Raw genomic sequence first — 22,525 nt, forward strand, 5'->3', positions numbered from 1 at the left:
TGTTTGAACACTGGTGTTATATCTAGATTAGAAGCGAGCGACCTGGACTCTTGTTGTTACAGTATTACAGTGTTTGGGCTTGTGACTTGTGATAACCTTAACAATGAACACATTTATTTTTTTAATACTAGCTTGTAGACTGTAGAATATGTGTGAGAATGAATGCCCGGTTGTAAATACACTTATTCTATTTTGCTATTTATTTGTAATGTAAGCTTATTTTTTTGGAAAGTGTGAAACAATGTTTTTATTAATTATTGTAGAGTGTAATTATTATGCCATTCCGTACTCTAAATATATTTGTTGAAGATTTTTGTAATTTTCAGATCTCATTTTTTTCTATCCCTTAGGGGCATCGCGGGGGGATGGGGGAGAACTTTGGGGCATATATCTCTTTTACACCAAAAATTTTCGACGTAGCTTTTCGCTTTCTCTCTCAAGAGAGTTCCAATCTACAAAAAGCTACCTGAAATACATGATCTATGGCAGCGTTTCTCAAACTTTTTTGAAGTGGGGACCACGTTTTTAAGTCAGAACAGTTCCGCGGACCATCTTACTCTTGTTCCCTTCGAAAACAAATTTATCATTTTTGTAGCATATTTTAATACCAGCATACCTATATTTTAAAACAGAATTAAATTAAAATTAATTTATTTCAATCAATTTCATATTAGTATTAACTAATTAAGTTAATGTTAATAGAAGAAAATTTATTTTCGTTTTTTTAATATTTTAAGGCTGTTAGAGTTTGGATAATCTTTAACTTATTAATTAACAAAATAAATAAATGTTGGTACTCACATTAATAATTCTACAGGTTTACTTTTTGCACTTGCGTGTTTCGTCTCTTAAGTGCCATTTCAATTTCGTGGGTTTCATACACTCGTTTGAAAGCACTTCGTAACAAACAACGCACCATTGTTTTGGTTCACTCTCATTGCCACACCAAGTAAATCCAAGTTCCAAATAACTCCTGTAATATTTACGAAAGTATTTTTTTCTTTGAAAAGGGCTAGATATTTCTTTCATGGCACTATGATCATTGATATTAATATCTTCACACACAGCTTCTGAACTATTAGCACTGTCTAAATGAAGCGTATAATCACGTTCCTTTCTTTTCAAAGATCCGGATCGAAGCCAGTTTTCCATTATTTATAATGGGCACTATTTAACAGAGACATGGACAACTACTAGCGTGTACCACATAAGAAGGATTTCAAACAAATAACAGCTAAAAGGCAAGCGACGAATCAGCAATGCACAGAATTTGTTTAAAGTTACTTGTGATTGGCCACAAATATATAATTAGAAAATTATTGTAATTTGAATTTTTGGATCTGATTCACCCGGATTTTAAAATAGGCGGAATCTAAAATTTCTTATACAGTGAAACCTGTTCAAGACGGAAGTGACATGGTCCTAATTTTTTTTCCGTTGTGGACAGGTTTCCGTATTATTCAGGTGTGACATTAAAATGGAATATTTTGTCATTCATATACATGAAAAACAAAATGGCATACCGCAAAGAAGTACAAAATATTCCATTTAACACTCATCACATTAAATCAGCTTTCTGTCGCTCATTACGTTGGTGAATCATCTTGATTAAAATCTCATTTTCTGTATAAATATTATCATATCTCACTCATTAGTCATTAAACATTACTAAAATTTACTAATCTCATTCTATTTAATATCTAACACTATACTCTAATACTGTACTGCATATCACTGCACATTATTAATTAATTGGACTAGGAGCCATCTATTAGAAGCCTTGAATTCTGGTTTATTTAATTTCTTTGCCAGTTCAATAGCTTGCTTTGCAGAATAGATCCAGAAATTGGCTTGTTCTTTGAAAGGTCATGAAGAACCCTCTCTCACAACAGTTCATTTATTTTCACATAAACAGTTGCTTTCTGGTTCCTTTTGTGTCACCAATATTGGCCGCACGCCACTCACTCATTATGATCTTTTTTTTTTTTTTTTAAGTGTCACACCTGAGTTTTCCACAACTGTACTTCTATATTATTTCACATAGACTTTGTTTCTAATTTTCCTTTATCTCGATAACTTTTACTTCATCACTTAATGTTAATGCCACATTTTATGCAACTTTTTTTTTTACCTGGAAATCACTACGCTTGCGCTCTGTTTAGCTACGACAGTATACGGGTGTCAAGCATTGAAAATCTTTGAAGGGACTCGTCTGCCTAGTCAACAGGGTAATAAAATTTATTACCGACAGGGCAACACACCCTCATACCCTCTAGAATTTTGCAAAGAAAACTTGTTTTTATCTTAGTGACCTACATATTTCGTATATTCCTTGAAATTACACGCTGTTTAAAAAAATAGTTACAAAATATAGTGTGTGTCCAAAATATTGTTTCCGTTTTGAACAGTAGCAGACAGTTTCCGTTTCCGCGTTGGACAGTTTCCGTTTTATTCAGGAAAAATTACACATAATACATACAAATTTCGCCGGGACCAATAAATTGTTCCGAAATAGACAGGATTCCGGATTATTCAGGTTCTGATTTGAACAGGTTTCACTGTATCGTCATCTGGAAAAACAGAAATAAAATGAATTAATGCGGAAACAAGCCCGATTTTCAACAAGAAAATATGCAATTTGGCACATTCCATTATTGGTGTACGACGTACAGTACGTGACCATTTCAGTGTGCAGACTGGATGTCGGCAAAACTATTAAGAAAGTCATCAATACATGAAAAGGTTCGGTACTTTGGTCCTCTGTTATGAATTCGGGTGGTCCCTGGATGGGTTACAGACGCAGGATGTGCAGGGAAAAGATGGCGAGAAACACCACGTTCATAGTGCTTTAAATTCCTCTTTTGTTGCTGAGAATAGAGTGGGAATTCGGTAGACGAGTAGGGTAATACATTTTATAAAATGTCAGCACTGGGAGAAAAAGTGAAAGGAGATTGCCATGTGTCATTTCCAAACTCTGAGATTTTCAGCTATAGTGTGATATGCAATTCGTTTGAATTTTATTTTTTCTTTTGTCTTTTTGAAGGACCACAAAGGCAGACCTCAAGGACCACAGGTGGTCCATGGACCATAGTTTGAGAAACGCTGATCTATGGGAAAACCAATGATTTTTCGTTCTAAGAAAGAAGGGATTCTGCTAAAATAAATGGAATCCCAAAAGATATGGCCCCCACGTTCCCCATATCCTCCACCTTAGATAAAACCTGACATGCCATTACCTTTCCTAATTCTTGACAGTTTATTATTGACAATTGAGAGTCCAGATGTGTATATGCAAAAACAAATACTGAAATATTCAAGAACCCCTAAAGCACACAAAACACTATACCCAGGTAGATATCTGATTAAATAATATAGTTAGAACTAGTTATCATTGGCTTATTTTTAAAACCTATTAAGTAACATCTGAGGAACTGTCCACCGAGTTAGCTCTGTGGTAATGTGGCCCGGGTTCGATTCCTGGTGTGGTCAGAAATTTTCATGTAAAATTTCTACCTCAGGACTAGGAGAGGTGGTGGTGTACAACTTCTAATCACTAAATTGTGCACCAATATGCTTGGGTTAAATCCCAAATCTCTCAGCAGTGCATATGAAGAGAAGGCATATGTCACTGTTGATAGTGATTCGTCTGTGAGATGGGGACGTTAAGCCTGGCGGCTCTCTTGGTGCTATTTGACAGGAGTAGGCTATGTGCCAGCACCGGGTTTCTCCTTATCTCTTCGTTATTTTCATCATCATCCTCACCCATTCCCTACACATACACTCACCATATTACACAACATAACGCCGACGTGGTGTGCAACTTGAAAATGGGTCACAGTCCTGCCATCTATCCGCAATACGCAAAACCCAAATCACGTAACTGAAATGGGTAGGCATTGGATACATACACATTTGAGGAATTTGCACAAAAGAGCAGAATAACTTTTTTTGCACGATCGTGTTTTTTTGTTGTATTTACAGCTATTGTTGTTAGGCTTTGAAAGTTAGAATTCCCACACAGAAACTTGTTGCTAGGGAAACCATTCTTCACAACATAAAACTATACTGAAACAGATCCGTTACATTGCACTTACTGTTACTTACAAGGAAAGGATACGCTCTGTATATCACCGAATTAAATCAGATTTTGTGAAAGTATTGTTAACTCCAATTTCACAAAAATAACTCCATATATTATATTTGCTTAGTTACTTACAAATGGCTTTGAAGGAAACCGTAGGTTCATTGCCGCCCTCACATAAGCCTGCCATTGGTCCCTATCCTGTGCAAGATTAATCCAGTCTCTATTGTCATATTCCACCTCCCTCAAATCTATTTTAATATTATCCTCCCATCTACGTCTCGGCCTCCCCAAAGGTTTTTTTCCCTCTATATTGTAATTTTAAAAATATGATCGTGCAAAAAATGTTGTACAATACACGTTTGTGAAGTGCATTACAAAATCTCGGAAATTGAAAAACTCGCTCTGCTTGTTTTTCCTATTTTTCCTCGAGTTTGTAGCAGAAAATGGCAAAGAGGAAGGAGCTAGATGGTGATGATGATGATGATGATGATGATGATGATGATGATGATGATCAGGGGCGAATGCTAGTCACGAAAGTTAGGCTTGATTTTTTATTCATAAGGGAAGATGGGAGGATATAATAATTCATAATTAATAAAAATAATCAGACCCACATAAATAATTTATTTTACAATTATGAAATCATTATGAGTCATGGATCATATTCGCTTATCAGATGTAGAAGTTCGATATGATATAACAAACATGGCCAACAAAACAGTTTATTTAGTTTTTTCGACCCTGCCAACCAATGCACATTGTTGTATTGAGCTGCACTGAACAAGCGCACATATTCTCTATAATGTCTATCTTCTCTTGAATAGTCCTTCGGGAAAATGGATTTAATAATAAGGTTTCAATAACACACAATTCCGAACTCATTGCAATACTTCAAATTAATGTTTAAGAATTAATAATACATGCAGCAGCTAACACATGCATTCCGCTCATACAATTACATTGCACAGCACATTCCCGCTGTCAATACTGCTCTGTGTAACGTTAAACAGTCGTTGGTGTAGCTCTCGGACCAGAGCTTCAAACAACACATAACAGAAGCATGTGCGCCTAGGACGGACCAAGGAGGAAGGCACTTGCGCGCACATCATATTCTCGCTATTTCTACGTCTTTCCTGTAGCTCCGAGAAACGAGCAAGTGTTGCGATACTTGCGGTGTGCAACCAGTGGATGGTATTACGCCTATACAATGTTCCAAAAATCAAAATAAATTTTAATGTACGTAATCCCATTTTGAGAAATACACATTCTACGAAAATATTGGGCTTGCGCAGCAAGCATAGCATGCCGATGATGATGATGATGACGACAGGAGGAGGGCTTTTCTTAATTTAATTTTGATAAATTATTTCAGGTCAGGGTGCAGTTTATGTTTTGGTGGATTTTGCAGAAGTGGAATTCGATTCATATATAATTCCTCAAGACGAAATAAACATGAATATATTTCGGTAAGGATGACAGTTTCTTATCAGTGGTTGCAAATGTTGTACCTCTCTCAATCTGCACGTTGAAAGCGAGTTTGATAGTGATGGCTTTCGATGTGATAAAAATACGTAAATGAAAATGATGTATGATAAATTTGCTGAGGCACATGATAACTCTTCCAGACGAGGATAATATATTACTCATCATAGCATCTCAAACTGAGAAGGAACCTACAAGTAAGTATCAAAAAGATGAAACCACGAGAAGCAGCAAATTCATAATATGAGGCGTTCAGAGCTGAAGTGGATCAAGTCCATGAGATAATAGGACTTAAAGTTAACTTGCTCTAGTGGATTATCTAATTTCACTATACTTGTTTTTTTGAAAGCTGGGACATGACAGTTAAGCGGCCTAGCTTGGAACTACAGTGCTATGTTGCCAATATGGACTATACCACGTTGCCAGCTGATGGAAGCTAGCAATTATCATTAAGATGACTGACGTTAAAACATTCGTTGACAATTGACGCGAAGGTAAGAAAACAATAGAAAAATCGACAGAGAATCACAGATGAAACATACCAATGCTAACATGGAACGTGGAAACTAAGTTTGCCAACTCAACCGTTGTTACCATAGCAACAGGCCTACCACGCTATGTGACATTCAGTTGTTTTTCCGATCGCAACGCTCCTGTCATGGCCCATCTTTAAAAAAAAATAAGTATAGTAATTTTATTGCTCCATTCTCAATCTCTAGATTTATAAAATATAAACAATACTTACTTACAAGTGTCTTTTAAGGAACCCGGAGGTTCATTGTCGCCCTCACATAAGCCTGCTATCGATCCCTATCCTGTGCAAGATTAATCCAGTCTCTACCATCATATCCCACCTTTCTCAAATCTATTTTAATATTATCCTCCCATCTACGTCTCGGCCTTCCCAAAGATATTTTTCCCTCTGGCCTCCCAACTAAAACTCTACATGCATTTCAGGATTCACCCATACGTGCTACATGTCTTGCCCATCACAATATATTTCAATTTGTATAATCATATTTTTGTAAAAGGCAAGTGTCCAAGAGACCTGGTACTTTTAATAAAAACATCTTAAAACTCTGATTGACTGGACGGTGTGACTTTTGGTGTTCCAAATAAGTACTTTAGTACGATTCTTGGCATCTCTCAGTGTAATCCCTACCCGGAGATCCGATTGAGGGACTATTTTACCTCCGGAGAATTTTACACTGAGGGACTCCATGAATATAAACAGTGAAAAATGTAGTGGGACTGCGTTGTGTTAATGCAGCTTCTGTGGGTACCTCTTTGTTACTTGTTAGCTTAAACAACAAGTTTAAGCCCCCTCACCGCAACAAGGTGAGTACCCACGAGAGGGTACACAGCCCGATAGTATATATTGACTACACCCCAACTCTGGCTACTAGCAACAGGCATCTATAATGAACACCGATCAAAATACCCCTCATTTCTCGTGAAAAACAACAGAATATACTATAGTGGACTTTATGTTGTCAGCAAACAGCTGGATACATTAAGAAGATTGATTAATCTTAAAACTCCAACAAAAAAAAAAGGCTCAGAACATCGTGAACAAATAATCTGAGGCAAAAGTGATGTCACCTACCGGCGAATGCTTGGAATTAAGACTTGATCCATTACTGCTCGGAAAAGATCAACTTCAGATAATCAGAAAATGAATTAAACTCAATTTATGAAAATTTGTGACTTGATCCACTTTAGCTCTGAACACCTGAAAGGGAGGGATCGACTTGAACTGGAACAAAAGAATGATCTCCATCAACTTAAAATTAAGCACGAGATGGGATATCAAGTCGCTCAAATGCAATACTCACTATCAATCTTATGGAGGAATTGCATCAAATGAACCAAAAATTATACTGAAGAATGAGTCAAAAAAAAAAAAAAGAAACGTTTATTATTCCGATGTTCAGCTTTTTGCGAACTGCGTCCTTTTCCTAGCAATCAACACAGATATTCTTCAGATTATTCTGCACACAGCTGGCTGGCTTACCCCTCTCAAACCAGCTGAAACGAGTTCAAAATTACCTGAAATTATGAAACAAAGCAAATAGCAAATATAAGAACCAGAGCGATCCAATTCCACTGTCATACACTATGTTGCACAACCAAATTTATAACCTAACATAACCTCTATGAAACACATGCATATAGATACAAAAAAAAAAATAGTAAAGTACACCATGTCTGTAAATGATTATCGGGATTTCAGATAGTTGGTATGTTTTGACAAACGAAAGTAGATGTGTGTTTGCTACATGTAATGGAAGAAGAGCTGTAGAAGTTTCGTATTGTGTGTTCACCGCATATGTTTCTCATTTTTGTTGTATCACAGCATCACATTTACAAATTGGTGGCTCCTGTGTATAAGTAATTTTCTGCAGTTTTCGAAATGCAGTCCTGTAGTTTCTGTACAGCGAGCTTCCTGACAGAAATTCAGAATTTATCCTCTATCCAACAGCAACATTTGTCGATGATATGGACAATTTGAAACAACTGGATGCATCTGTAAAGGAAAGAGTTCAGGACGTCCACATGTGACCAACAAAAGAGTCGAGAATGTCAGAGAATATTTCGTAAGTAGTTCATGGTCCTCCAACCTCACACCATGTGATTTCTGTGGGGGTTATGTGAAGGACCATGTGTACCTGCCGACCTGTCAGAGTTAAGAATTGTTATCGCTGTTGAATCTATCATTCCAGACATGCTGATAGCTATTGGCTGGATGTCTGCTGTGTGACAGATAATGCTCACACTGAACACTTATAAAAGGTGCGGCAAAACATCCTCCCTAATTTAAAATTTAAATAAAAAACATATGGATCAAAATAAGGAAACTGTATTAATATGAATGGTATCTAAACAGTGGGAAATTTAGGTTTACATGCGTGAATCATCAAAATTTCCGATACTGGAGTGGACAGAACCCTCGTGACCTTCATGAAAAACCTCTACATAACGACCGTGTTACTGAATGGTGCGCGGTTGCAAGAGTCGGGATACTTGATCCTTATTTTTTTGAAGAGGATGGTGCTACTGTGACAGTGAACTCTCAGCGGTACTCTTTTATGATCAACAATTTTTGGCACCAAGACTCAATGCGCTGCAGATTGACTAGGTGTGATTTCAGCAGGACGGAGCCACCTCTCACACAGCTCAGATTTCTCTCCAAGTCCTGAGACAGAGGTTTCCCGGACAATTAATTTCTTCATGTGGCGACATCCCCTGGCCAGCACGATCACCAGACCTTGCACCCTGCAATTTTTTTCTATGGGGACAACTTAAGGCTGTGGTGTTCAAACATCGGCCGAGGTCTTTGCCAGACCTAAGAAATGCAATACAGGAAGAAATTGGTCTTAGTCCTCAATAAATGCTAGTTAGAGTGATGCAGAATTTCCGAAGTCGCATTCAACAATGCATTGATAGTGAAGGACACCACTTGAGAGACACGTTATTCAAAAAAATGAAAAATTCCCACTGTTAAGATACCATTCATATTAATAAAGTTTCCTATTCAATTCTTGTTGTTTTGTGCAAGTCATTTGATATCACTATGGCAATGCATGTAAACCTAAATTTCCCACTGTTTAGATACCATTCATATTAATACAGTTTCCTTATTTTTATCCATCTGTTTTTTATTTAAACTTTAAATTAGGGAGGATGTTTTGCCTCACCCTTTATATATGGTAAGGTATGAAAACTCGTAAAGTTGCTCTTCATTCCCATGTAAGGTTTGTTGTTATATATTGCAAGCAAGAGGAATTAAACAACTTTGAAATCCCGATAATCATTTAGGGACAAGCTGTAGTAGCAGCAGTTTCATTCTTACCTGTTGCATAACATCTCTGTGAAATGAGAAGTTGTGTGGAGGAATAGGGATTCCTCTTCGATTTTCACTCTTCATTATATATATACTTCGTCATCCTCTACTGAATATTGTTGTAATGAATGACTTTGTGTAGTCATCACGTATATACTTACTAATGGAGGAAAATTCGTTCCGGCACTGGGAATCGAACCCAGGACCCTCAGCTTGGCACGCTGAGTGCTCTTACCATCTGAACTATGCCAAGACCCGATCCACTCTCCTCCTTTGTAGTGTCATTGACCTACTACCTTACTTACTTACTGGCTTTTAAGGAACCCGGAGGTTCATTGCCACCCTCACATAAGCCCGCCATTGGTCCCTATCCTGAGCAAGATTAATCCAGTCTCTACCATCATATCCCACCTCCCTCAAATCTATTTTAATATTATCTTCCCATCTATGTCTCGGCCTCCCCAAAGGTCTTTTTCCCTCCGGTCTCCCAACTAACACACTATATGCATTTCTGGATTCGCCCATATGTGCTACATGTCCTGCCCATCTCAAACGTCTGGATTTTATGTTCCTAATTATGTCAGGTGAAGTATACAATGCGTGCAGCTCTGCGTTGTGTAACTTTCTCAATTCTCCTGTAACTTCATCCCTCTTAGCCCCAAATATTTTCCTAAGAACCTTATTCTCAAACACCATTGACCTACTACCTGCATTTTTTAACGACCACAGTTCTTGAGAACTGTTTGTTCACACACACACACACACACACTTACTTACTGACTTTTAAGGAGCCAGGAGGTTCATTGCCGCCCTCACATAAGCCCGCCATTGGTCCCTATCTACGTCTCGGCCTCCCCAAAGGTCTTTTCCTCTCTGGCCTCCCAACTAACACTCTATATGCTCCTGTAAGAATTTCAATTTTGCCTGTTTCCTTCTATCTACTGCAATGGAACATCTTCATCAAACCATGGTTTCTTTTTCTTAGTTTCATGATAACCTATGCTCTGCTCAGCTGCAATTTTGATATTATCTCGGATATTACCCCACACGCTATTAACATCTAACTCTTTCTCAGCTTCATCGGAAGTTGCTAAAGCAGCAAACCTATTTGAAATTTCAACCTGATAACGTTGCTTAGTTTCCTCGTCCTTTAATTTCAAAATATTGAATCTACTAATATTAGCTTGTTGCTCTACTTGCTTGGCTACTGATAGTCTTTCTCTTAATTCTCCAATTACCAAATAATGGTCAGAATTACAGTCTGCCCCCCTGAAAGTTCGAATGTCTACTATACTAGTATATCTTCGTTTATCTATCAAGATGTGATCTATTTGGTTGTGTGTCATTCCGTCTGGAGAAGTCCAAGTATATTTATGTATATCTTTATGAGGGAATGTTGTACTCTTGACAATTAAATTTTTTGATGTGGCAAAGTTGACTAACCTAACTCCATTGTCATTACTACTTACGTGTAGGCTCTCTTTTCCAATTGTTGGTTTAAAAATATCCTCCTGTCCTACTTTAGCGTTGAAATCCCCCAATAAAACTTTCATGTGATATCTAGGTAACTGATCAGAAGTTTGTTCCAATTCCTCATAGAAGCTATCCTTTATATGGTCGTCTTTCTCTTCTGTAGGGGTGTGAGCATTTATAACTACGATATCGCACCATCTACCCTTAAGTACTAAATACGATAACCTGTCACTGATAAATTCGACCTTTTTACTGCTGATTTTATTCTTTTATGTACAAAGAATCCTGTTCCTTCCCCATAATACAACAAGTAATCGCCTATTTGTGATATGCCATTCCCATCTAACCTAACCTCTTATACTCCCACGAAGTCTATTCTATATCTAGCTAGTTCTTTTGCTACTAATGTTACCCCTCCTGTTCTATAAAGACTAGTTACGTTCCATGTACCAAATCTCAACTTGATTTACTTAATAAATGTATAAGGACTCAACTGGACTAGGACAAATGACGTAAACTGAAGCTACCAGCTGTCAGAAATGTATTTTTCTAAACATTTATAACATATATATGTGGCTGCATGTACAACTCTCTATATAGAATAAGTTTAAATTTTTTTTAGAACAGATTATGAGAAAATTTATCTTCCTCTACGCCAGAGAAACTGACTGAAAGAGCTATAACCTCTTCCCATCAAAAATTAGTTACTATAAAAGTCTTCTTTAAAAAATCCCGCACACAGAACAATCACAGACTATGTAGTGATCAAACTCAAAAGTTTGGATGCACGATATCCTCACTTCATCATATTTATATACATTTTCCTCAGTAGACCTCCACGCAGCACACAAGGTTACAGTGATGTAACGTAGTAAGATGTTAATGCTTTCAAACAGTCTCACTTCATTTTTATTAAGTTATGTTGTTACTATTATACATTATATATAGCTGTGGACTGCTTTTAAAAATAGAAATTGATGTACAAAGCATAAGTGGAAGAGCAAGTCAATTTTTTTTTAGATATTTTTACAAAATATTCTTCTAACTTTTGCCAGGCTCAAATTGCAAAAACTTCAACATCCTATTAATTTACTGTATTTCGTTGCATACATAGAAATACTTAAATGTATATTTTACATAAGATTGTAGACTCAGAAGAAAAGGAAAGGAACAGAAAAATTTTGAAAGAAAAAATCAAGAATATCGTGGCTAAAGGCGAGGTTAGTGACACAAGTGTGGTGAGTGTACGTGACACATATGCAAACGTGTCAAACTCAGTGACGATTTCTGGAAAGCAGGCAGTGACGTCAAATGAAGAAGAAACGGGAGTGACACGAACTGGCATTCAACAATCTCAGCAGAACAAGACCTCAATGCAAGCGAATGGAAATAGTGGACATCAGATGGGAGCAATTCCGAAGCGAGTGAAGGAACTAAGATCTAAATCGAGGATGACTAGAAGTAGAGTAACGCAAGTAGGAGATAGTTCAGGGAGCAGTGATGAAGGAAGAGGGGAAAACAAGGTGAAAAAACACTCTGACTTAAGGAAATGGTGTGGAGGGGAAATAAATCGAGAGAGAAGAAAACTAAGACCTAAAACGTAGCTATGTGGAAAAGAGAGTAGTGAAAAGTGCAAATAGAGATGCAGAGTGAGGGAAAATGTGTCATACAGGAGGGGGGGTTATAGTATTTTTGATATAATGATGAGTTAGGAGTAAAGTAGTGGAAGAATTGATGACAGACAAGAAAAAAACTAGTGGAAGAATTGCAATAATAAATTAAAAAAAAAAAGGTAATGTCCTAAATGACTTGTAAGAGAGGCGTGTAAAACGGTGAGACGGCACTGTATGCTAATAATGTGAAGTGCCGCCTCATATATACATTCATTCATACATTTTACATAAGAAAAAGTAAAAACTTTCCTGGTTTGTTTGCACTGACATTAGCAATAATTCATTATTACTCTGCTATAGCATATGGTATTATTTCGCAGAGGGACTAGATTCGTTTCGAGACAAAGGAAGTGAAAATTAATCTCCCTACCATAAGTCTTATTTAAAACAGTAACATTGTGCTATGTTGACCATATGACCAAACAGTTCTGCTTTTCATATCCACAAAGTGTTAGTACCGTATTTGCCGGTGTATAAGACACACTTTTTTTATTTGAAAATAGGTCTGAAAAACAGGGTGCATCTTATAGGAAACAATGTAGGAAAACTAGAATAACATCACTGTATAGAGCACATCTAGGGCAGAAAGCATGGGTAGACATAACGGCTCGGTTAGAAAAGCCAACACACTATGGTAGAAACGATCATGATTTTAAAATCAAATGTAGGAAACAGAAAACGAATGTAGGTAAATTCTCATTTTTAAATAGAACTATAAATGATTGGAATGACCTCCCTGCAGCAGTCTTTGAGGGCTGTCCTTCCTTAAGGAGATTCAAGAATAACTTAAAAAGTTGTGTATAAAGTGCAAATTAAAATTAAGGTGACATTTAACATTTAATTTCTTTAAGGTGACATGTATTTATTTAGCCTGACGAGTTACTCCCTTGGTTTGAATTGTAAATTATTTAAAAAATAGCGTGTAAGAGGGCCTTAGACTAGAAATGTTTAGTTTAAATGTAGTTCTGTTTATAAGTACGTATAAGGGTGTAATTATCTGTCTTATTTGAACTGTTGTATCAGTGAAGCGAGGTGAGTCAGTGAAGTTATGGTTTTACAGTGTAGTGAATAGTTCCGATCAGTGAAAATTTATAGCATCAATGAAATATGTTCTATAGTGTCAGTGAAATGTGTTATAGTGTCAGTGAAATGTGTCCTAAAGTGTCAGTGAAATGCGTCATAGTGCCACTACAGTGAGTGAGATGAGAGTAAAGTGAAAGACTATTGAAACTTATGTAGGGCCTATACATACGTAATTATTGTGTTAAATTGTATTGTGTATTGTTTATATTGTGTATACCACTGCCACTGGGTGCTTGCCCACGTGCAGTGTAAATAAATACATACATATGTCGATATTCAGTTTTTCATTACTGTAATTTCTGGAAATTTGCTCTGTTCCGAGTTGAACTCTACAGGTATTTCTTTTTCACTTCCTTGCAGTCCTTGAGAGCACTCCAGTTACAGAGAGTTCAGTGGATCTCATGCTCTGTTATTCAAGATCACATCCTGTTCGTTTAAACTTCCCCATTTTTGTCACGACTGTTGTGAGTGCTTATAAATTTCTGCTGTTAATCTTCTTTCATTTCTTTGAAAATTATGACTGAAAAATGTCGCCATTGCTACACTATTGCATACAAGCTACGTGTGATTGCGTATGCTAAGGAACATTGTAAAAGAGCTGCAGAAAGGCATTTCTGGCAACTCCAACTGAGAAAATGATAAGAACTTGGCGGAATCAGGAAGAGTATCTATAAAAAAAAAGCAACTCATAGTAAACATAACCTATGAAGTGGAATTGCAAAATGGCCAGAATGGTACTCCTTCCTAGTTAGATTACCTAAATACTGTATTTCTTGAAAGTACATCTGTTTATTACTTTTTCTTTGAATTACAGTAAATTTATTAAGGGGTTAGTGTACCTAACAGTAGTAAAATTTTTGGAAATATTCAACATTTTTTTCTTCCATTACTGTATCTTGTACAATAATGAAAATTGGTATGTGTAAAACACTGTCCTTCTGCTATATGAAAAAATATTTTTACGAATTTGAAAAAATTATATATATATATATATATATATACGTATATATATATATATATATATATATATATATATATTTTTTTTTTTTCAAAATTCATAATGGTGGTAGTTCACTGTGCAGTGATGAAGCATTTCCCTCATAACTTGTTAACTTTTTCATGTTCTCTCTCTTTTATTTTATTGCTGAAACTCATGTTTACAATATCATGCTCTTTCAACTACATTCCTTAATAAATAATATTTTTTTTAAATTTTGTGTTAGAAGAAAATACTCATATTTGACCATTTTTTAAATGAATTTATTTTTGTATCAGTCAATCTATCAAAAGTAGAGAAGTAATCTTGCATCATATTGTACATATGACATGCATAAATACACATAAAAAAAATTCATCACAAAATGTTGGATAGTTTTTGAGTTATGTGGGAAACACTTCACCACTGCACAGTGAACTGAATTTTAATCGTAAAAAATATTTTTTTCATATAGCAGAAGGACAGTGTTTTACACATACTAATTTTCAATAAACAAAATTTGATAACACGATCTCAAGGGAAAAAATGGAACTCTCTGCATCATAATCCACAGTTAATTCCTGATTTACCACGAAAATCGTCTGTAGCTGCATTTAGATTGGCAACAGGCCTGCATAGAATTGGAATATATCAGTCCCCTAACTGCCCATTGTGCAACTCAAACCAAGAAATGGATTCGGAACACCTCAAAATCTGTGCTTCAGTGGCTGACCATGACAATATCTTTGAAAAATATTTGAGTGCAAGAGGTCAAAATGACTTTATTGTCAAACGCCTGGCATTAGAAAACAACAACAACAATTTTCATTATTGTACAAGATACTGCAAGGGAGGAAAAAAATGTTGAATATTTCCAAAATTTTACTGCTGTAAGCTGTACCTAACCCGTAAGTGATAAAGTGGTTTTTCTAAAATATGTCTACAAAAAGGCAGTGTGTCTTATACGCCGGCAAATACGGTAATTCAAACAGTGTAGTGGTCAGCATAGTGCAAGGTCAAGATTGCAGGAGAGAAAACATTTTCCACTTATTATAAAGTGCATTAACACATATACACTGCCGTGTACACTGCTTTCATGTAATACAAGAGGAACAGCTAGAGGTATCACATTTTGAGAATAGCAGTTTTCATTATACCAGCTAAATAAAAAAAGGAATTTTAGTTCTGTTATAAATGTAATTATAGCGAAAAAAATGTAACAAATTTATATGTTATGAGCAATATTGTTAATACCGAATGTATCAGCTCAGCATCTTTACAAAGTACACATGATTGAGACAAAGCATCAGAGTAGCGACCTCCATGAGACCTTCCAATTATGAGAAAAAGTATTCAAAAGTAATCGTGAGAGGTATTTCCTTATACTGGTTCGTTGTTTAACATTTTTACAGACAAACATAATATCTGACAATTATTTCAGATGCAATGGTGGCTGGTTTTATTACACAAATCTTTTGACCGACTCATTGTACCTGCTCAAATTAACAATCACAAGCATTATGGTCATGCAAGCAATTCTGCTGCACTGTCTCAGTTATCCCCGAAATCTGTTAATATTTACGAAGTTCAAAAGTTTTGTACAATCAATTTACATTACCACTAATTAAGTGAAACTCCAAATTGACTGTAGTAAAAAAAAAAAGTCCGTTCTATCATAAATTAATATCATCTAGAATGAGAGATGTAAACAATTTCTTTGTAAAGCATATAAATAATATTTTCATAAAAGTTACTCCAAACTTTTCAAAAACCTTAACAAAACACTAAGATTTCTCTTACATTGTCCACTTCTAGTACATCAAACCTAGTAATATTTACGAAGTTCAAAAGTTTTGTATAATCAAATTTTTCATTACCACTAAGTAAGTGAAACTCCAAATTGACTGTAGTAAAAAAAAAAAAAAAAGTCCGTTCTCTTGAAAATTAATATCGTCTAGAATGACAGAAGTAAACATTTTCTTTGTAAAGCATTTTAATAATATTTTCATAAAAGTTACTCCAAAATTTTCAAAAACCTTAACAAAACACTAAGATTTCTCTTACTTGTCCACTTCTAGTATACCAAACCTAGTAATATGTGTATTTATATACACGCAAATATTGGTTACATTATCTCTAAAACTAATTGTGTTATGATCAAATTTCTATCTGAGTGTAAAATCGCATACATCCCCCCTCAAACTGTCAACTTCTAGTATATCAAACCCAGTAATATTTACGAAGTTCATAAGTTTTCTACAATCAAATTTACATTACCACTAATTAAGTGAAACTCCAAATTGACTGTAGTAAAAAAAAGTCCGTTCTCTTGAAAATTAATATCGTCTAGAATGATAGAAGTGAACATTTTCTTTGTAAAGCATTTTAATAATATTTTCATAAAAGTTACTCCAAACTTTTCAAAAACCTTAACAAAACACTAAGATTTCTCTTACATTGTCCACTTCTAGTATATCAAACCTAGTAATATGTGTATTTATATGCATGCAAATTTTGATTACATTATTTCTAAAACTATTTGTGTTATGATCAAATTTCTATCTGGGTGTAAAATCGTATACATCCCCCCTCAAACTGTCAACTTCTAGTATATCAAACCCAGTAATATTTACGAAGTTCATAAGTTTTCTACAATCAAATTTACATTACCACTAATTAAGTGAAACTCCAAATTCACTGTAGTAAAAAAAAGTCCGTTCTCTTGAAAATTAATATCGTCTAGAATGATAGAAGTAAACATTTTCTTTGTAAAGCATTTTAATAATATTTTCATAAAAGTTACTCCAAAATTTTCAAAAACCTTAACAAAACACTAAGATTTTTCTTAATGCTGGACATATCTGAATTCACAGCAAGCAACATAATTATTGCCACATAATTATTCGAACTTAAATAATTTGTACAGCTCTGCTTGCAGGAACAGATTTCCTACTTGAAAGCACTTCAACAAGGCGCTGAGAATATTTGTCTTATATTTCGTGCAATGCGATCTAATTCTTCACAAATTAAGAGAGAAAGAATGACTTGTACCTTTATTTGGGAACATTAAGACTGTATAACAAAACTGAATGATCACATAACAATCGAGACGTGTTCACATAGTACCTGGGTAGTACTGTTTTCTCGTCTTCGATGTTCTAGTGGTTAGCATGCCAACCATTAGATCAGAGGTTCGCAGATTCAAACCTGGCTAGGGGTGATGTATTTTAAAAGTGATAAAATCCTAAGTATTGTTTTCTCTGAAAGGGAACTCAAACTGATGACCTGTGTCGTAGATTTACAACATGCAAAAGAATCATGTGCATGTGAATGAATCCCAAGCAAAATTTGTTGACTGCCATTTCTTGCCCTGCTGAAATTTGAGACTAGCATAATGGTCAATACCAGTGGCTTAAGTGCATATTACGCCCAGTTTTCAAGATGGTATTTTCTAAATCTTTGTGTGCATATTATAATCACACAAATACAGTAAAATCAACTTTGTTGGGTTCAGTTATTTGGACTAGCTAAGCATAACAGATCAAGTAGGCAATCCATGCAGGTCTTAAGCTATATGATCCTGAGGAATAAAACTTGTAAGTGGTTCCAGGACGTTGATGGAATTAAATCTTAGCAAGGCTAAAAACCCAAAATCTTCTTTATATGAATAATGTAATATGTGTAAACTTATTCAATATGCTGTATGTTTATTTTTTATATGCTATCTTTAGAATATTTTTATAATGTGATGTATCAATTTAATTATGCATGAAGAAAATTAGTATTTCTATTAAATTCTCACAGTTGATTATTTGGCGTTAAGGGAAAGTCTCCAAAATTGTAATGTTTGTGGGCACTAATTTTAATAATATTACACACAAAATATTCTAATTTAGTACTACATATAGAAGCATTATGAAAACCTTTGTAAACCCGAGTAACAGGGCTCTTCTAGAAACAATTCAATAATTACTGTAAACGAGTTGTTAGATTATACGCAAACCATCTTGTAATGAATGCAGGATTATTTTTTTTTATAATTTATACAGTGAAAATATTTCGAAACTGCCCTCTATAAATAACGAAAAAGAAAAAAAATCTTATTTTAAATAAATGTTTTTCACTTAAGAAAACGAAAACAATGTGATCAAGGCATATTTAATGTATAAATTCTTACTGTTTTGTTGTTATTCGTATATATTACATAATTCCATTGTTACATTTCAGATGCCAACTATGAATGAAATTATCTGAGGTCTATTATTAACATGTATATCCCACAGCCTTGTTGTTCCAAAACGTAAGTAAATGTATAGTTTTTCACTTAAGAAGTTGCAAAATGAGCCTGGGTTTAGGTTAAGGAAATGTACAGAGAGAAATCTTTCTACATTTTTTTATGTGCTAAAGATCCAATACTGGAAAATAGCAGAAATCAGTTTTTATATGCAGTACAACTACAATTTATTTCGTATCAAACACTAAAACAGAAAGTCCTGTTTTGCAGCTAAGTAAAATTTAAAAAGTTCATTGTTATACTGATTACACAACAGCATGGATAACAGCATAAACGTTATTCTGATGTTTCATTGTTTACTTTCGTTATTGCAAATAATATACTCATAATACGAACATTAAAAATATAATCATAAAATCTTTACATAATAATAATAATAATAATAATAATAATAATAATAATAATAATAATAATAATAAAAACCTTACGCTTCTTGAAAAAAAAAAATTATATACATAGAATAATTTTATTTACAATATGTATCATTTTGCTACTTCTATAAAAAAAAAAAAAAAAAAAGAAGATAGATAAAATGGCATGGGCCATGTGTAATGATAGTAATAATAAGATATGCAAGATGTTCTACAAAATAAATATTTTGTGGAATGATGTCTTGTTGACAGTATATCATTGCACAGATTATTTGTATCCATCCATAAATTAAAATATCCTGGCACATGCTGTAAGAAGTTTTAAGATGGATGGAAGATGGATAAGGTAATCATTATAGTCCGAAAAGATTCAAGTTCTAAAAACAATTTAATAAGGAATTCGAAATAATTTTGTCAAAAAGCTGTGTCAAGGGAAGTGTAATGGCGATGAAGACTAACTTCAACTTATATATCCAAGGATACTGAGATGTATCAATAATAACGAACAAATTTTTTCAGACAAAATTTTTAACAATTAGCGATGCGAATGAATGTAAAAAGATGCTTTTCACTCAAATTCTACTCCCCACCACAAAGTTCACACTGATACACACATTAAGACAGCCGTTTCGATATCATTTAATCAACATTCTGTGAAACTGTTAATATAATCTATAAAAATGAAGTAATCATTTCATTCCTTCTATATTTACAAAATTGAAGTTGTACTGCAGTTAAAAGAATTGTATTTATATTAACTACACTTCCTCCCAGAGCACACTGGGATCTAACATCATCTTCCTCAACGTGTTTCTTCCGTTGCATTGTTTTATTCTGTTAACATCACTCGATCATGTCACTGAATCACTCACGTCGACAGAGGTAATCTCTCAACCTCTCCCATTTCAGTAACTGTTTCGTCATCCATTGTAAAGCTTATCATAAACTTGAGTGAAACAGGATCCTGAAACAGCAACGCAACACGTATTAGTTCAATGCATGCCATTCACTCTTTCAAATAAAAAATTACTGTCAAATTTTTGAAAATACAGAAGACTACATAATATTAAGATTTTTACTTACAAAGTTCTTAATTCATTCACACTAAACTGCATCTATCACAGGCTTTCCCATAAATATAGAATTAGTTTTTGTGATTTTGAGATTTGGAGCAGAATAAAAGTTATAGTACGTTAAATTTAAGACTTGCTTTTCCCTTTTAATTTTTTCATTCTAATGGTAATGGAAGTTGCAGCCTTGGACGTAAATCCATACTGCAATGTACTAATTGAAAAGAAAATACAATCAATCTGTTGTTGCTGTTGTCTATTGAAAGGCTGCTTGTCTTGGTTTATAATCATCAGTTCTCTGGCTTCCCGGTATAATGTGCTTCTGGTTTCCATAAGGTAGTCCTTGTTCATGACTCAATTCTCTTCATTACAAATAGTGCATCGTTTGGAGTCTTAAATACGAGGGTTGGGGCATAAGTCATGGCACCTTTTTTTTTTTTTTCCAAAGGTAAGGGTCATGAGTTAGCATGCCATTAGATCAGAGGTTTGCAGATTCAAACCTGGCTAGGGGTGATGTATTTTAAAGGGTGATAAAATCCTAAGCATTGTTTCCTCTGAGTTCCAGATATCTGTAATGTTTTGTAATTGCTCTAGAGCTTTTAAAATTGCAATTTGTTCTGCCTGATTGTTTGAGTACTTACTGTCTAGCCTGAATTGTCTAGATGACTCTCACAGAAGAGCGGATATAATAGCAATAAACAGGCAACAACAAAAGGCTATTATCATAGATCCAACTATACGCATGGAGAGAGATCTAAACCAAGCTCATCAGGTTGATCAGGAAAAGAGGGCCATTCATGAACCTTGTATTCCCTACCTTAGTGCCAAGTATAACGTCCCTCTCTTCAATTGGTCAGTGACAGGCTTATTTTTTGGTGCTCGGAGTTCTTTACCAACATTTACATGTAATTTTTTAAAACAATTATCAATATCATCTTTTGAAATTCAAAAAATCATGTCGCAAATTCTTAAAGATTCCCTGCAGATTATACAGTTTCATTTATACCACTCAGAAGGCCTTAATTAAGGATATGCTAATTTTAAATAAAATCTTTTATTTATAAGTATAATTTTATAGTCATCTTCTAAGATTTTATTTTATAATTGATAATCAATGGTGATTAATTATTACATTTTATTTTTATAACAATATTCATATTTAATTAATTATATTTGTTGGCTATTAATTTCCGGATCCTCATGGTCATCCTTAATTAAGGCCGGAAGAGATATTTCTCTCTCTCTCTCTTGATTTATTTTGTTACCATTCTGATAAATGACTGACATTGGTGTAAATGGCGACTGGGTATCCTGTGTTGTTTTCTATTTCTTGTATGCTAACTATATGCTGGATGAGGCCAATGTTTCGCACACAGACATACAGTACTTCATATGGTAGATCCTCCTCTGCTGACTTGTGGGCTATTTAAAATACTTTTAGCATTTGGTCAAGCATAATTCCTACATACTAAAGACATTCTCAGTAAGATATAGTTCTGCAAGCTTTCGAAATTATGTTCATTACAGTCATTTTGGGGTAACTTCTTACTGGTCAATGTAACTTCGTACCAGTTCCCAATTTTACTAGAAGATTTAATTTCATATTTCCTAAGTGTGATATCTTTAGACTGAGGTCATCCTCATAACCCACAACTCTATGCTTTGCTTTTTATGTATTATGTCCTGTCCCTGAAGAATATTTAAGGCTCCACATGGTTAAATGTTGCATTCTGTTTATAGAAGTTGGTTTATGAACGATTTTTAAAGTTATATTATACATTATGGTGCACGTCAGTCAAGTACCCATTATTGGGAAAAAATATGTGGCATTTTATGATAAAAGGGTTGTGTTTACATGTTGTAATTATATGAACTGTATTTAATAATATTGTTTTCTGTGATTTTGTGATGTAAGGTGTCTGGAAGATGTAATTCCTTCAAATTCTGGTGAATATCTGATCTGATATAACTTCTGAAAATGTGATGAGTGCAGTAACTTCTAATGCCAGTTTTTCGGTAACACCTAATTCCAGCATCACAATAACACGCATCTACTCACCTTGTTTGGGTTCGCTATGAGCATGACCTGTGTGATAGCAGCTGGAGGCAGGAAAGGGTTGTGGGCTGGCAGATCTGAACCGGACGGAGCTTGTAATCGCAGTTTGCACGTCTGGA

The 22,525-nt window shown here is 34.7% G+C and overlaps 1 protein-coding gene across 3 annotated transcripts in view; it reads right to left on the minus strand.

Moving 5' to 3' along the window:
* Positions 1-18,757: 18,757 nt before the first annotated feature.
* Positions 18,758-22,525, minus strand: part of Gga (ADP-ribosylation factor-binding protein Gga) — a 58,083-nt gene continuing 54,315 nt past the window's right edge. For all 3 annotated transcript variants that reach the window (XM_069838870.1, XM_069838869.1, XM_069838868.1), the window contains exons 13-14: positions 22,410-22,520; positions 18,758-20,244 (exon numbers count right to left, since the gene is read on the minus strand). In XM_069838870.1, coding sequence (XP_069694971.1) covers positions 20,149-20,244; positions 22,410-22,520 — 207 coding nt within the window. In that variant the 3' untranslated portion in view covers positions 18,758-20,148. The remainder of the gene's footprint in view (positions 20,245-22,409; positions 22,521-22,525) is intronic.

This window comes from Periplaneta americana, chromosome 11 (genome assembly GCF_040183065.1).
Source record: "Periplaneta americana isolate PAMFEO1 chromosome 11, P.americana_PAMFEO1_priV1, whole genome shotgun sequence".
NCBI lineage: Eukaryota > Metazoa > Arthropoda > Insecta > Blattodea > Blattidae > Periplaneta > Periplaneta americana.